The following is a 16656-nucleotide window of genomic DNA, read 5'->3' on the forward strand; positions in this document are numbered from 1 at the left end:
AGCCACTGTCATATTTTGTTAAATTACTACTTATTGTTTTTACACTTCAAAAACAGAGATCATAATGTAGTAACTAGTGAATCTGGAGGTACTGGTGCCTTTAGACAAAATCCTGCTATTTCCCCATTTCCTGCCTTTAAGCTAAGTTAAGTTAAATCTACCAGCTGCTTGTTGTTGCTTCATATTTGATTTAGAGCTCATGAAAGTCTAAATGTTCTCATTTAATTCTCAAATAGTATATTTCCCTAAATCTCCTGTTGACTGCTCTATTATGCAGCCTACAGTAAACACCTTATACAAACAGAAAAACCTATAAGATGTAACACAAACAAACCAAAAAAATAAAGACATAAAATAAAAGGACGCAGAAAAAAACCAGTGAACTACAGAAATGTACAACACATCAGTCTTGCAATCAGTTTTCCGATGTCACAGACATAAAAGGTCAGCAAATCTAAATGCTTTGCTTTGATTTTTGGCATGTGGCGTTTTTGTTCTTGGTTTCAGCTGTTGATCATCTTAAAAAGAGCCGAGCGCCTGTTCCTGATCACTTCACATCTCCTGCTCTCCTTCTTTTCCACAGGTCTCTGGGACCTTGTGGATCAGAGCTGAGTCCTCTGAATGACACTATGACAAAAAAACCACTCATTAATCACAGCAGAGTTTCATGGGTGGGTCAGCAGCACCGCTGGTCTGGTATTTGGGAATGGGCGGATTCACAACGTGAAAGGCATGTCACTTTTGCTGTTACTCATGTCACTCTTACTGTTGCTGATGTCAGAGAAATGCTGTCAGTATTAGTATTAGCTGGATTAGTCAGGGTATATCATCGTCATCGTCCAGGTTCTGCTAAAGATAGAGACGCATGACCCAAAGTGGAAATTATGGCTACCATTGTTTTTGCACATATTCTATGTTTCCTCTTGCGTTTGAATTTTTACTGTTAAATATAGACCCTGAAGACTGATTACAAGTTGAAATTACATACTGTTGAAACTGTAGTCATAGATTTTAAATTCTTCTCAGACGGCCTATTCAGGTGTTTGTGTGCTTACAGTTTCACAGTAGAACCCTTCAGATGGAGACATAATACTCATTTTTCTAGATAGCGCCACATGAGTTTCAGCAGCTCTATCTCAATACAATAGTTATTAAGTAGTTAAACTGCATTATTACTCAATATAAACACAGTTCAATAACTTATAGCATAGTATCTAAAATCTCAAAATTGACCTGTTGCTTTAAAAAATGCAATTTAACTGGACTTAGATTTAAAAGTAAGTGCAATGCCCTTTAATGAATTTTGAAAAAACAAAAACAAAAAAAACAACAATATATTTAGTTAATGTTCAGTCAAATGAACAATTACACCAAGATACTTTCTTTCCTTTTGTGTTTCTCAGTTTAAACAATCAATGTTTCATTTGACGAAGAACTTGAACTTGCTGCAGCTATTAAAATCGTTTCAGGCCAAACTTGGTGCAATGACAACATCTGAAACGCTGAGCAAGTTAGTTAAATTTTAAGTGTCTGCACGTAGGAATTGAATCACGGTCCTTTACTGTGGCATTATACAGGGAAAAGAAAAATTATGTGAACCCTTTGGAATTTAATAGTTGTCTGCATTAATTTGTCATAAAATGTGATCTGATCTTCATCTAAGTCAAGAGTATTAACAGATAAAATGTTTATGTGATCTACGACACACAGCATATCATCATGAAAACATCATCCTAACTGTAAAGTATCGTGGAGGAAACATCGTAATTTGGGCCTGCTTTGCTGCATCAGAGAGCTTGCGATGATTGAGGGGAAGATGAATTCCCACGTGTATCAAACAAATACATAGAATAATGGGAGAATGTCTGCACGTCAGCTGAAACTCTGCAGAAGTTGGGTGGTGCAACAGGACACTTCTGTCTGACTCTCTTCAATGACTTGAAGAGAGTCACACATGAGACGTCCAAAGATTATGACAGAGCAAAAGCAGTTCTGCAGAAAGAATGGGCTAAATTTCCTCCTGAACAATGAGCAGGTCTGATCCACAGCTACAGGAAGTGCCTGGTTGAGGTTTTTGCTGCCACCAGCACTATGAGGTTTTTATGGTTGTTCTCAATAAAGACATGAAAGATCAGATTTTTTTTATGTTATTACTTTAGGCACATTATTTATACTCTTTTACTCTTTACTTAGATGAAGATCAGATCATGTTTTATGACAAATTCATTCAGAGAACTACAACATTTCAAAAGGTCCACACACTTTTCTTGACACTGTATATATTATTACTAAAAAGAAACATCTTAAACAATGCATGATGGGAAGTCTTGGTTAGTCTTGGTTAGTTTCCTTAAAATCTAATTTTAATGAGTTGAGTGAACTCTCAGCAGTTCATTCATTTTAAGTTGTTAAACTTTAACTTTGTCAGCAGGGTTTGAAAATTGAAATAAATAAAACTTAACAAGAAAAGCTTAGTTAACTCTTTATTTTGAATTTGGTATGATTTGATTATATGTGGCTTTTCTTCTGTTTACTGGACTGAATTATGTAGATATGTGCAGGAACGTTTCTCAGAGCTCCACTTAAAGCTCGAAGATTCATGAGCCTAAGCCTGGTTTGTGAGATATTTTGGAAGTTAATTCTAGTCTATTCCAAGAACTATTGAGTTCTAACTTCCAGCACTTACACACACTGAAAAATGTGCATTGGGGTGAAGTAGGAGACATATTGTCAAGCAGGTACACTTAAATTCAAGATCACAAAGCAAGATGAGGAACGGGAAAGGAAGAGAGAAGAGTTGATGATTCAGATCAGATAATTATAAATTCTAAGCATTGTAAATCATTATTTTTCTACTCATGTACTTATTCTATGTTTTCTGTTTGCCTAGTTGGAATGTAAAGCTATGTTGTCCAGGTCTCTCTTGTAAAAAAGTTGTTAACCTCAATGACACATTATTTGGTTAAATGGGCCTACAATAAATAAATAAATGATCATGTAATAATTTCAATTCTGCTTGTATTTACCATTATCGTCATACCTCTTGACTAAAGAGTGACGACCTGAGTAAATCAGTGTTGAAGGTGACTGCGCTCTGCTGCCCTCTGCTGCCCTCTGGCTGCCGTCGTCCTCCGGTGCAGCAGGAGGCGCTGCAGCTGCGGGCGTCGCATCCTGCAGGAGAGTCGACGCGTCCGGTTTCCGCAAGAGGAGCTCAGTTTCTGTCCAGGAGGAAGAGAAGCAAAAAACCCCAAAATGGTGAGTAAATCGTGTCGATTCACTTCCAGCATAAATAATGTGAGTGTGCGGAGCTGAGTTTGATAGTAGGAAAGTGTCTCCGTAGTTCAGAGGCTCAGATGTTGGTGGATGTTTGCGGCTCTTTCGGTGGACCGGGCCGGTGAGCTGCTCGGCTCCAGCGTGGCGCTTCAATGGCTGATGAAACCTCAGCTGAACTCCTGCACTGTCAGACACAAACACCAGACATTTAATAATCCAATGAAGCTCCTTATTACGACGCAGCGAACAGCAGCGGTGGAGCAGAAAGCGGCAGACATGGATGTTGTTGTCAGGTTTGGTTCACACTGAACTTGGTAACATACTGACTGTGTGTGTCTTCTCAGGGTTTCGTCAAAGTGGTGAAGAGCAAGGCCTACTTCAAGAGATATGAAGTCAAATTCAGGAGAAGGAGAGGTAAATGGAAACTTTCACGATGCACAAGCTATGCAAACATTACATTTAATGATTCCCTTCAGTCGTGTGTTAAGACAGTTCATATTACTCTGCCCTCATGTGGTTTTTCATGGGAACTTTTTATTGTTACAAGCTCATCTGTTGTCTGATAAACAAGTATAGGAAACAACAACATCTTGTACGTCATTATAAAGAATTACATTGTTAATCTGCATATTGCACTTGACTGGGACTAGCTTGCTAAATTTGTGTGACGTTATAAATCGCATTATATGTAGAAACTGTACTCATCAAACTGCACAAAGTAAAACATGAGCAATGTGTAAGTGTTAGTGTGGGGGTTAGGACTTTTTTATTTGTTTTAAATGTCTGGCCTCTTTTCAGAGGGCAAAACCGACTTCTTCGCCCGCAAGCGCCTGGTTGTGCAGGATAAGAACAAGTACAACACACCCAAGTACCGAATGATCATCAGGTTCTCCAACAGGGATATCTGCTGCCAGGTCAGTTTCTGTGAGACTCAGTCAAACTAATGTGATCTCACACTGTAAATGCTCTGACTCACCCTTTTCTTTCTGTTCTCTCCAGATTGCCTATGCAAAGATTGAAGGAGACCACATCGTGTGTGCTGCGTACTCTCATGAGTTGCCCAAATATGGCATTGCTGTAGGCCTCACAAACTACGCTGCAGCTTACTGCACTGGGCTGCTGCTTGCTCGTCGAGTAAGACAACATGCGCACTCAGAAATGATATAGATATCAGTAAACATAACGTGTATGTCGGTGGTATTTGTTCTGAAATAGCAATCTCAGAGGTTAAGTGTTTTAGATTTATTATGTCACCATATTTCAAAATCGATAAAAGCTAAAGTAAGTAAGTGACTGTTTCTCAATTGTTGGAACAGATTTGTGAAGTGTCTCTTCACTTTTTCTTTTGCACCTCCTTATCTCTCTTCAGTTGTTGCATAAATTTGGCATGGACAAGGTGTACGAGGGCCAGGTGGAGGTCACGGGGGATGAGTTCAACGTAGAGAGTATAGATGGGCAGCCAGGTGCCTTCACCTGCTACATGGATGCAGGCCTGGCCAGAACCACTACAGGAAACAAGGTGTTTGGAGCGCTTAAGGGAGCAGTTGACGGAGGGTTGGCCATTCCACACAGGTCAGTATGATACGAGCACAGCACCTGCAGTGTTTTGGTGGTTATTTGGAACATTTTGCAGAGTAACCTTGGTACTGATGTCTGGTTGTAAGCGAGAAGTCCACACACAACCACAGTAACATAACACAGACGCTTCGATGACAAGGAGACTTCTTTATTTATTTCTTTGTCACTTTTCCTCTTGTGTAATGCTGGGTCAGTAACTGGTTTCACGTAGCCATACTTGACCAGTTTGTATTAGCTGGTTCTCTTTTGCTTCTTGATGATGATACAAAGCATGCTGAGCAAAATGTAGTTGGTCCTTCATTTGCATTAGCTGATGTTTACTGTCCTTTTCAAGACGGGGCTGAGAGAAGCAAGATGAACCACAGCAAACATCATTTGATGTTTTGTAGTGAAGTTCTGCAAAGAAATTGGCAGAATCACAACAGTGGTAACGAGTGCATATCTTTGTTCAGTTGTCTGATGTCTGCTCTTTGTTGTTTCTAGTGTAAAACGCTTCCCAGGTTACGATGCAGAGAGTAAAGAGTTCAACGCAGAAGTGCATCGGAAACACATCATGGGCATGAACGTTGCTGACTACATGTCTTACCTGATGGAGGAAGATGAGGAGGCCTATAAGAAGCAGTTCTCTCGTTTTATCAAAAATGGAGTCACACCAGACACAGTAAGACAAACACACAAAATCTGACACTTTCAGACTTCAGTAAAGCAGCCGTCAACCAGATTTGCTTAATAAAGAATTTCCTTACTTACACTCACACAGTATATCTCATACAACAGTTGTGGTATGAAAGTACTTGTCAGATCCTTTCTTTAGATGTAGAGATTATACAGTACGGTTAGTAAGCTACGAAACATTGCAGAACAGAAATTCCTTGCTTGAGCTAGATTAAAGTGTGTCTTTTACATATTTAATCCACCAGAGATAACTGTGTGGTTATTTTTTTCTACAATAGAAGAATACTTACATCCAGTGTCGAGTTGTTTTAACATAAAACATCAGAATTTTTTGTATTTAACTGTGTCATTAAAGGGCCGTGAACTTGTACTGGCGCGTCAGACAAAACCACACTATTGCAGTGTCTTATGTCACATCTCCACTGTGGGTTGATCTTTGGTGCATATTTACATAAGGGAAATGATACATGCAACTTCTCAAAAACATAGTCACAGTTTGAAATATTGCACAATCCTAAATTTGGATCTGAATGGCTCATGTATGGAGGTAAAAACCTGTCTTAATGTTGCCAGAACAGACAAAAAGTTGTCTACCCACTCCACATGTTAGATTAGTTTGTTAGTGACTGAGCTCCATTTTCTGGTTCTTCTCTGCTTCTCGATGATGATACAAAGCACGCTGAGCAAAATGTAGTTGGTCCTTCATTTGCATTAGCTGATGTTTACTGTCCTTTCAAGACGGGGCTGAGAGAAGCAAAACAAATAAGAAGGGCTTGCAGTGAAATGGCTGCATTTGATGTATTAACTTTTTTTTTTTTTTTTTTTTTTCCCAGTTAGTAGAAATGTATAAAAAAGCACACGCCGCCATCAGAGCGAACCCCGCACACGAAAAGAAACCCCAGAGAGACGTCAAGAAGAAGAGGTGGGTTCCTAAGTGTTGTATTATTTTATGTTTTCTTATTTCCCTAAAGCAGTAAATGTGATCATTTGTCACACAAAACAAAATTCGAAAGTGCTTGTTCACCTAAATTTGCTTAAAATACCCAGGGAAAATAATTGCACTTATTTAATGAAGCTCCTAGGTACTGGATAGTTGCACTGGGAAGATCCCAGTTCTGAGCGGACAAACACTTTGCTCTGCTGATGTGCTGAATGTTAATCAAGCTGCTGTTGTGTCTCTTTCCGGGCAGGTGGAATCGCGCCAAATTATCTCTGGCACAGAGGAAGGACCGCGTCGCCCAGAAGAAGGCCAGTTTCTTACGAGCGCAAGAAGAAGAAGCAGGGGACGGTTAGGGGCTTGGTGCAGTGCCCTGCTGCAAAAACACAACACACATGGCAGGCGAATAAATTTATTACAAACTCATGCTTGTGTCCGGGTCTATCATCGTTTGATTGAATTAATTTTATTTGTTGGGTGGGTGCGTGAATTCTTTAGGCTTTGTTTGCTCTGGCAAATTACACCCATGACCAATATTAACAGTGTTAATCTTTAATCCACAAAATGCACATGGTACTGCACAATTGTGGCCTACAGTTCGCTGTAGTGTAAATGTGACAGACTTGCACACAATTTACAATGTAGTGGTATGGAGTTTAATTGTGCAAAATCATGCTGGTTTGTTCAGTAAGTAAACATTTTTATATATTTTCAAATCTAACAGCATCAATCAGAAGCTCGACATGCCTCTCAGTTCTTCACAGATCTGTTACCAAATGCATTTGAAGCTGTTTACCAAGTTCTGTTCCTTTACATCAGCAGTGTCTGAAAGGAATCGTGGAAATTTGTATACAGCATTCAAATGTGACCACAAGGTTTTATCCGATGGTAAACATTCAGAAGATGTCAGCAGGAACTTTATGGCACTGTGAGAGATGAATCCACAAATGTGATACAGTACATCACCTGAAATGTTTTTCAATGAGCAAATGAGTGAAAATATTTTCTAATTGTGTTAATTGAACATCAATGTCACTACATATTACAGCTGTAAACGTACAGAGTAGTGAAGTACACAGATAACACAGTATGACATCTGTGGGACATCAACTGAAAAATGTCATCACATTGTCCAAAGCTGAAGAACTGTTTCATTTATCATACATATGAGTGACAAGAGAAGCCACAGAGAACATCCACATTCTCCAAGTTCCCCAGACGTACCAAGATGTTGCCCGTTACATTTCTCTACTAATTTATTCAAGTTGTTTTTATTTAATTTGTGACCAGCCTCTGCTTGTCTGGTGATAATCTATATTTTCCTTAATGTCAAGTCTTAAAAAATCCAAAACTCAAGACTCACTGCACTGACTGTGTAGCCAGAGCATGAAATACTTCACTCCTCTGTGGCTTTGACCTCATTATGCAAAAACGGACCACGCCTCGTATAGAAATCTTCCTTCATCACGATGAACATAAGCGTTGTAGTTAAGACTGACTAAATCGCTGTTGGTTTTGGGCTTTTGATTATAGATTAGTTTGAAATAACATTCAACATTTATATTCTGGATCAAATTATGTAATATCACCAGCTTCACAATTCAAACAGGAGGTTACTCTTTTGCTAGATGGAATGAACTGTTCCTTGATGTTCCAACGTTATCAAAGTCTTATCAACATCATGTTGCAAATTAGTCTCAGCTCTTAAGACTAATGACAATAAAATCTGTTTACGAGTCTGTTTCTCCAGCAAGTGCCGGCATAACATTCCAGTATGGTGAACAGCACAATACACTGATGACAGCATGCAATCATTCAGTTTATTTTAGACATAGTACTTGAATGTGTTTTCCAGGTTTCATTCACAAGTGTCAAGAGTTGATAAAAATTATTTCAGCAAATTTGCTACTTCTAGATCACAGCATCTTCAATGTGAGCTCCATGTGAGGAACTGACTTCTGAAGGTTGATTAGATGGTCACGAGTCCTTTGTGTGTGAGATCTGTCTCCACAGCAGAGCTTTCAGGTTGTTGAGGATGAGTGAGTGCTCCATGTTCATCTGTCCAGCATTACCTTTGAGAGCCATACAGGCATACAGCTGCCTCTCCAGTTCCTCCCTCATGGCTGATGGGGCCCCACGCAAGAGGTAGTCCTTAAGCGTGCTGCATGCCTTCGCCAAGTTTGGCTGCACCGGCTCCTCCTTGCACCGTTTCTCTGCCACGTCGCATGACGTCCTGCAGTCCACCCCATACACACAGTCAGCATCTGTCTCGCACCTCAGCGCTCGCATTGTGCGTCTGAACTCAGTCTCAGGAACGACTGTTCGGGTGCTGGTCAGACGGAGTTCATGGCGGTCAGTGTAACCAAAGTGTGCTGCAGCAAGGTCGCAGATGAGGAAGCTTCCGTAGGTGCCGTGGAAGATGTCCTCCACTAGCTCCAGCAGACCCATGGAGATCTTAGCTTTGCGAGGCCACGAGGGGGTGAACCACTGATCCATAGTGCGTTGCACACTGCTAGGTACCCAGGACACAAGTGGCCAGGGTAGAGACAAACCATACAGGGGACCGTAAGGGACTCGCTCCGTCATGTATAGGTCCCCACAGTAGCCGAGGAGGCGAGGAGTGTGTCCACGGTCCTGAAGCAGCAGACCCAGCAGAACCTCAAAGAACAAAGCAGAAATGTGTTCAACCGATTTGCTATTCAATCAGTGTTAAACTTGGCTTTTTTCATTTAAGTGTGGATGATTTTAAATCGATCACCTGTGCCCTTCCAGGTGTTGAAAATATGAAAATAAGTTCATTTCCAGTAAAGCCAATAATTAGATTAATATTCGGCTCTTCCTCCATAGGCAGAGTGACCTGTCATTTTCAGTGTAAATTGGAAGTAAAACAGCAGAACAAAAACTACTTTCCTTAGAAACTTGTCTGTATCTGTGAAGGTTATTCTCTAGGAGACATAGCAGAGAATTTAAGAATTTCTTTAAAAGGTGTAGACTGTAGAGTTTCGAACAGTGCCCAGCGAGCAGAGCAGACCTTTTGTAAGTGCTGGGAGGAAATTACACCTGAAAATCTCCAATTATTGATCAGTGGAATGCCACAGATGTTTTACGAGAGTAAATTTCAACATGTAAATTCGATTTCAACATAAATGTGTTCAAATATGCTTAAAAAGTTGCACCATGAGTGAAGAGACATCATATGAAAAAATACGAAGAAAAGAAATAATCATTTTCTCAATCACCTCGTCCATCTGCAGGAGGGCCCATGTAGAGCGGGCTTCTGGTAGTGACACCTGTCCATCTCTGTTGCCATCAGCGACAGACAGGATCTGGCTGACGAAGCTGGCGAGGCTCGCCTGCTCTCCAAGCTTAGACTGCGAGGTGGAGAAAGACATGAGACTGAGCGGCGTTCGTTTCAGGCTTTAGCCGGCCATGTCACAGATTTGACCCTGGTCCTTTACCTTGAGGTGATTAAAGACCATCTCTCTGAACTTTTCCACTGATGTACCTCTGGTGGGCTTGTCAAACACAGAGGTTTCTCTCCGTGGCTCTGGCTCCTCGCCAAACTCGTAGTGCACAACGTCCCCCAACTTACAGCGGATGATCCCATCATGGTCTCCCCAGCTTCCTGTGTATACCTGGTATATCACATCACATCATATCATATCATATATCATATCATATGATTAGAAACTCAGCAATGGTTAGAATTGATGTTTTGATGGAAACAAACTTTAATATCAAATGATCTCTTACAGAAGATGTGGACTGTTTGTTTCCTACCTGGTTGTTTGGCAATGTTGACAGACACCTGCCAAGGTAGAGTGTTTCTTTGTCACAGAGACTGCTACAGGCCGACCCATCAATGATTCCCTTCCTGTATTTATCACACTTAAAGAACAACAAGACATAAACATAATAAATATCCCTCCTATTTTATTATTTAAAAAATATCAATAAAAGTCGGGAGCATGACATTCAGAATAAAACATCAGTGAGGGCATCAGGTTTAGTTACCAGACAGGACTCGAATTACCTCCTGAGGGTGACTTATGTATCACTTCTAAAATTACTGAGGTTTATTTAATAGTTTCACTACCCGTGATCCAGGCGTTTCCCCACAGCACCATGTGGACGATTCTTCTAATGGACATTTAATCACATTTTGTTCACAGTAACACAGACACATAAATGAGAACAAACAAAACCATTACTCACAATGGCATTCTTGCACTCGTGTCCTCTGCACAGTTCTGTGTAGGTGGAGTATTGCACGTAGAGAACCCAGCTCCCCACAAGCACAGTCAGCCATGTGAGGAACAGGTACTTCACCCGAACGAAGGAGATTCGAGCCTGTGAGGGGAAAACAGAAGCACAACGATAGATCCGAATCCCAAATCTCCTCATTATATCAAATTATGAAATCATGTTCAGTTCAGTGTTCATCGTGTTGTGGAGCAACTCTTCAGAATGAGGTGTGCTGCCTTTATTAATGTGACAGTCAGGGCTCATTGAGCTGGAAAGTAGTTTTGTCCTGTCCCAAAATCCCCCTTTGGACAGATGTGCTGTTGCTTCTACATGCATGGTGCAAGTTAATGCACTTGAACGCTCTCTTAAGAAGCTAAAATCTAAAAGAAAACAACTTGGCTATAAAGAGCTAAATGAAAACAAGACTAAGAGTTTACTGCTGTTTTAGCAGCGATCAGTAGTTGTTCATGCTACAGTAGAGTCACTACATGTTGGTTTTTAACATGCTCACAGTGACAATATTAACAACCCGACAGCTCTGCACACATAATATTTATCATGTTTCTAATCTTCAGTTCAGCATGCTAACACTTGCTAATCAGAGCAGTTCAGGCTAACAGGAATACCATTAGTACTGTTGGTAATTATGCAATAAAGCCGAGCGCTGAAGTGAAAATTCTGCCCTGATGGTGGCGCTAGATGAAAAGTGGAGGGATCTTTGTAAACAGCAATTCATCAGAGACTCGTCAAGGCATGTTAGCACGAACCAAAAACTTCATGGATGTGGTGGGTCGAGTGTCTGACACATGCTGCTTCGAGTAAAGTCAAATAAAAAGTTCCCAGAGCCTCGATCTTATATCGAACCACTACTGCAAACCAAGTGGAGCAGAATTGAGGTCAAACGTGCAGCTTCAGCAACAGCACATAACTTCTGCCAAAACAAAACTGCAGTTTTTTTTGTTTGCGCTCTCCGAGGACTGTAACTGCACTTGGGAGGATAAAGTGAGTCTCACTCTGATCACATGGCAAAAACAGCTTATGTTGTGTGTATTTTGGCCGAGTGCTTCGCTTCAGCACAGTTTCCAAATCCCAACTAAACATGCACCCACTGAGGCAGGGACCAAAGCCTTTTTATGTCTGTCGTGGTGCCATGACTGTACTGTGTAATCAGGACGGAAGATCTTTCTGTTTTGGGTCCATACAACCTGCAGCCAAAATTAAAGCATCAGATCAACATTTACACACAAACAGATCGTTGTCACAAAGTCAGAGTCTTTTAAATGCAAATGATTTCTTTGCATGTTGAAATGATCAACCCCTAATGAGGTCTAGGGCTTTTTCACTCCGTTTGTTCACATTAAATATGCATAAGAGCCCACTGTGAACTACAGACTTCACAGAAAAGCAAAGGGAGGATACAGCAAAAATATGGATGTCCTGCCTCGTTTTCTACAAACTGTCTTTTGGCAGCAGGAGTTTGTTGTATCAGTGTCTTCATGTTTGAGATGGAGAGACGTCTTTTCTGCAGAGCTGCCTCTCTTTTAAATGCTGTGTCCTAAAAAGATGAACAAGCAGATACTGGTGCCTCCAGGGAGGGAACAGAAAGTACCAGGGGAGGACAAAGCCACTGCACACACAAACAGTATAACGAGAGAGAGATTTTAAATCGATCATGTGAATTTGAACCGCATATACAAACAAATAATGGAAACTTTAAGTTGAAGAAGTGAAACCTGAGAGTTTAATTCTTCATTCCCTCCCTTTGGTTCCTCATAGTCTCTCTTCTTCATTGGACCCAATATACACTGTCTCGGCTGAGGTAACATTAGATAAACTTAATTCGTCTCATGTATGACCCAGTAGGTAAAGTCACACTCAAAAAGGAAAATAATAAAAAAATAATGAAGGGTTACCAGCTGTCATCACTTAGATTCCCAGCACCAACCCTCATGAAGCATTGACTGTCTTATCTTTATATACTGTTGATGGAGCAGCCCTCAGAATTTCATGGTGGGATCAGAGGCTGTTGGCCATTATCTTTTTCCTCTTCCCCTCTATGAACTCCACAGGACACAGCTGGCTGTCTTCATCAGTGCAACTCCCTGTCTGTAGATGTTAGATATGTCACTAATCCAGCAGACTGTGCAGTGGATGGCAGATGCCAGCCCACAATGAAAACATGTCTTTAAATCCATATGAGCATCTGTTTGCCCACAAACAGAGCAAAGGTTAAACTCAAAAGGATTAAACCCCCATTGCAAATTATGTGTGTTAGCAAAATGTACAAACTTACAGCTGTTTGGATCCAACTATTAAAACAAGAACAATATATATAGCATATAACACAACTAATGTTAAGTGTTTCATCCAAATTAAGTACAAAATGCAACATTTAATGACTGTTGCGTTTTCTGTTTTATTCAACCCAATGAATAGAATCCGTCACTCAGGATTGTCTTAAGCACATCTGGTGCAACTAATCAAACCCTTGATTAGTTGCACCAGATGTGCTTAAGATAGATGTCATCAAATACCATGGCTTGGGGTTTGTTCTGTGTCATGTGTACGTAAGTGCATGTTAAAAATGTGGCTATGTAAAAAGAATTGTCAGAAAAGTTAAGACTTAATATCACAACCTTTCACAAACAAGGAAAGCAATACAAAACGGAAAGGAACAGTGGCTACACTACCTGGATGTGGCAGAGGTCTGCAAAAAGATTTCTGAGGGGACTTGAGTTTACAAAGTCAGGTGTGTACTAAACACTGAAGGTTTCTATAGCAGGACTCCAAGACATACACCACTACTAGACTAAAGGCACAAGAAAAATCAACTCAATGTGCTTAAAATCACACAAATAAGCCATAAATGCTTTGGTATTCTGTTCTGTGGCACTTTTCGGGGCCTAGGGCCCTTGCCGACAGTGAAGCTGTTACGCCAATGTGGATGCTTTTCGTCCCTTGGTAATGTAAACCTGCAACTTCTAAGAGGTAAGATGGAATACTTCAAATATCAGGACGCCCTAGAAGAAAAATCATGCCGCCTATAAGGGAATTCATTGGACTTTCCAACAGGATAATGACCTAGAGAAAAGCTTAACATCCCCCAAGGCCCTGGTTGCAGAAGACCTAAAAGACTTCGGTCTGGCCATCACAATTCCCTGACTTAAACCTTAAAGAAAATCTCTGGTGGGATTTAAAGTGTGTGGTGTGTGTAAATTATTAAGAATATTTGTGAACTGGAGACTATTGCCCATGAAGAATGGGCTATGATTCCTCTATAACACTACCAGCTTGACCCTTTTTCCAACAGAAAAGGCGCTTATCACGTTTATTGTGTTAAATAATTTTGACAGTGCAGTAGGCATTGAGTTGCATTTTGTGTTGAATTTGGAGAAAGCACGTGCAACATTAGTTGTGACAAGGTATTTAAACTGTTCTCGTTTGATTTTATTGCCAACAGCTGGAAGTTTGTACATTTTGCCAGTACAACTAATATGTGGTGGGGCTTGAATAATTTTGAGAGCAACTGTACGTAAGCATTGCAACGTTGGTATTAAAGAGACCCAACAGGAAAGAGAAATTCACAAATTCTGAAACTAGCTTTGATGTGGTGTTTTTAACGTGGGTAATGCAAAGAGTGGTTGCATTGTTTAGTCCAAACCACTACAGTAGCTGTATCATTAAGATAGATGTCACACGTTCTTCAAGAAACAGATTTACTGATAGAATTACTAGATAACTTTGGTATAACTAAGACCTAATAAAATTAAATATGCCACTGATTAAAAACCAAAACATGTTCTAATTTGCATTCTACAAAGTTAGATAACTCTGTGGACTTACTTCCTAGATATGCTGTGGACATTGATGCAAACCAGACATCATGTCCTGACCTGTCACACATTTTAGTGTGACGCACATTTTAGGTTTTTTTTTTTTTTTTTTTTTAAATTCAGGGTAAGCCAGTTTGCATAATGTTGTTTGATGTGCTGACTCTTCACCTGAATATAAAAAGTTAGCTTTACTTGGAAGTAAGTTCAGCAGTATACAAAAAGTTAAAGTTTTACTAAAATCTCACACTAGCCTCAACTATACAGGCTGTATTTGTTCTTGTAAATACTTTTTTAATCATACAAAGCAGAAACAGAAGCAACTCTGACAAATGGTGCAATATGGCATAAAAGTACATACAACACCAGCATGGGCACGGAAAGACAAATTATGCCAGGACTAATATGAACTAAAAATTAAACAAAACTACTAAAATTTAAATGAAATCACTTCTGTGCACCGCATGTGTATGAACGTCAGTGTGGTGTGAAATGGGACCTATTAACGTGGTGAAATGCAGCCTAATTATGGCTGATCTTGTTGAATTGTCTACCCCCAGGAGTATGAAGGAAAAACTAGCTTGTAGAATTTGATGCTGGCTGAAGCCAGATGAAATCGGCTTTGTCAGCATGTTGCACCTACTGGGTCCCACATGTCTCAGCTTTCAGAGAATTTATGGCAACAGAAGTTCATGCTCAAAGTTGTGCAAAGCTGACTTTGTAATGTGTTATAATGCAGTAATTTGTTAACTCATCCCTAAAGCCAAATGCAACCCTGTATTCTAGTCACCGTGCATAAGCTCCTTACTGTGTTGGGAGTAGTAGCTGGCAGCATGCCACTGGTACCCAAATTGAAAGACTCTTATTATCAGACCAGAAAGCATTACTGGCATTACTGAGGATGAGGAAATGACTGTGAGTGAAAGTTTTGACAGCTCATCAGTCAAATGTGAGGAAAAGACAAATTTAAAATTTGTGGAGTGATCCAATAATGGATTCCTCTCTGACTTGGGTTGAAAGTCCTGAGGTGAACCACCACAGTTTCTCAGCACCTACTGTATATACACACTCTGGGAGGTAAGGCCTGTACTCTGCACTGTACAAACCATTGTGTGTCAGCAGAAACACTGTCAGTCTTGCATCGATGGTCACATTCCTCAGGTATTTTAAAACAGCTTACAATGTCCATCAGAGCAGTAGCCAGAGTAGGGACATGTTTACAGCCAGCTGTCAGCCTGATGTGACACCACGACGACCTCACTGCAGACTACCTCCACACAACCCGCAGTAGTTGTAATGATCATACTGGTAACCCGTTTTACACAGCAGTTATCGATCAGAGATTTTACCTGGAAGTAGAATGATTTTTTCACCCAGGCCCGTGGAAACAGACCCCTCGCCATCACAAAAATAGATCATCTCAATACGTGGACCTGACTGTGGGAGATCATCCAAAATACATGGGAGAAGGCGTCTTCCGCTCAAAAAACTCGTGTCGTCTGTCGTACAGACAAAAATGACTCCATGTCAACAGATCTCAGCCTCCGTACGATCCACAGCCGCTCACTGCCGCCTAGTTTTGTCCGTGTTGATCGTGTTGATAGTGCACTTTGTCTGCGCCTCTGCTCTTTGCAGCAGCTTCTCGGTCTCAAGCACAGCACCATACCTCAAGCTGGAAAAGGTTCAGGGCGCAGGCGCAACCTGGTCGTGTACCAGCAAAACGCTTCAGGTCGTCAGCTAAACTGACGCAGATGTGTGTCAAACAGCTTTCAGGCTGCCGGACAACCTGCGCTGACACCATCCAGGTATTATTTTATGTGAGTGGTTGCCTAACGCACCTCTGAAGCTATGACCGGGTCAAGCTTGCCAGCAAGAGTCAATACGCGAATGCCTTTCAAAATAAAAGCATTGCTTAAGTTAAACTCCTAACGCCAAACACAACTTCCGGTCATCAAATCCTAATTAAAAATGTCCCGTCAGTAACACATGATGTAGCTCTAGCGAGTTAACAGAGTTTGTACAAATTTAACAAACACTGTGTCATTTAACTTAGATGGGTTTAATTCCACATATGCTTCATCTGTGAAAAGTCTGACTGGTAATTAATAAGGCGGACAA

The 16656-nt window shown here is 40.6% G+C and overlaps 2 protein-coding genes across 3 annotated transcripts; one reads left to right on the forward strand and one right to left on the reverse strand.

Annotated features, from left to right (window-relative positions):
* The first annotated feature begins 3104 nt into the window (after nt 1-3104).
* Nucleotides 3105-6889, forward strand: rpl5a (ribosomal protein L5a). Its single transcript, XM_026374172.1, has 8 exons — nt 3105-3255; nt 3618-3687; nt 4072-4187; nt 4273-4407; nt 4643-4845; nt 5335-5512; nt 6360-6448; nt 6717-6889. The coding sequence occupies exons 1-8, from the start codon at nt 3253-3255 to the stop codon at nt 6817-6819; spliced, it is 897 nt and encodes a 298-aa protein (XP_026229957.1). The 5' UTR covers nt 3105-3252; the 3' UTR covers nt 6820-6889.
* A 216-nt stretch (nt 6890-7105) lies between these two features.
* dipk1aa (divergent protein kinase domain 1Aa) lies at nt 7106-16409 on the reverse strand. Of its 2 annotated transcripts, none has more exons than XM_026374170.2 (6): nt 15888-16409; nt 10679-10813; nt 10244-10351; nt 9922-10098; nt 9703-9834; nt 7106-9121 (listed from the first exon to the last, which is right to left on the reverse strand). In XM_026374170.2, the coding sequence occupies exons 1-6, from the start codon at nt 15939-15941 to the stop codon at nt 8441-8443; spliced, it is 1287 nt and encodes a 428-aa protein (XP_026229955.1). In that variant the 5' UTR covers nt 15942-16409; the 3' UTR covers nt 7106-8440. The 2 variants fall into 2 exon arrangements, with proteins under 2 accessions (XP_026229955.1, XP_026229956.1); XM_026374171.2 differs by having other exon boundaries at nt 10679-12814; nt 15888-16408.
* Between the last annotated feature and the right edge of the window lie 247 nt (nt 16410-16656).

This window comes from Anabas testudineus, chromosome 17, assembly GCF_900324465.2.
Source record: "Anabas testudineus chromosome 17, fAnaTes1.2, whole genome shotgun sequence".
NCBI lineage: Eukaryota > Metazoa > Chordata > Actinopteri > Anabantiformes > Anabantidae > Anabas > Anabas testudineus.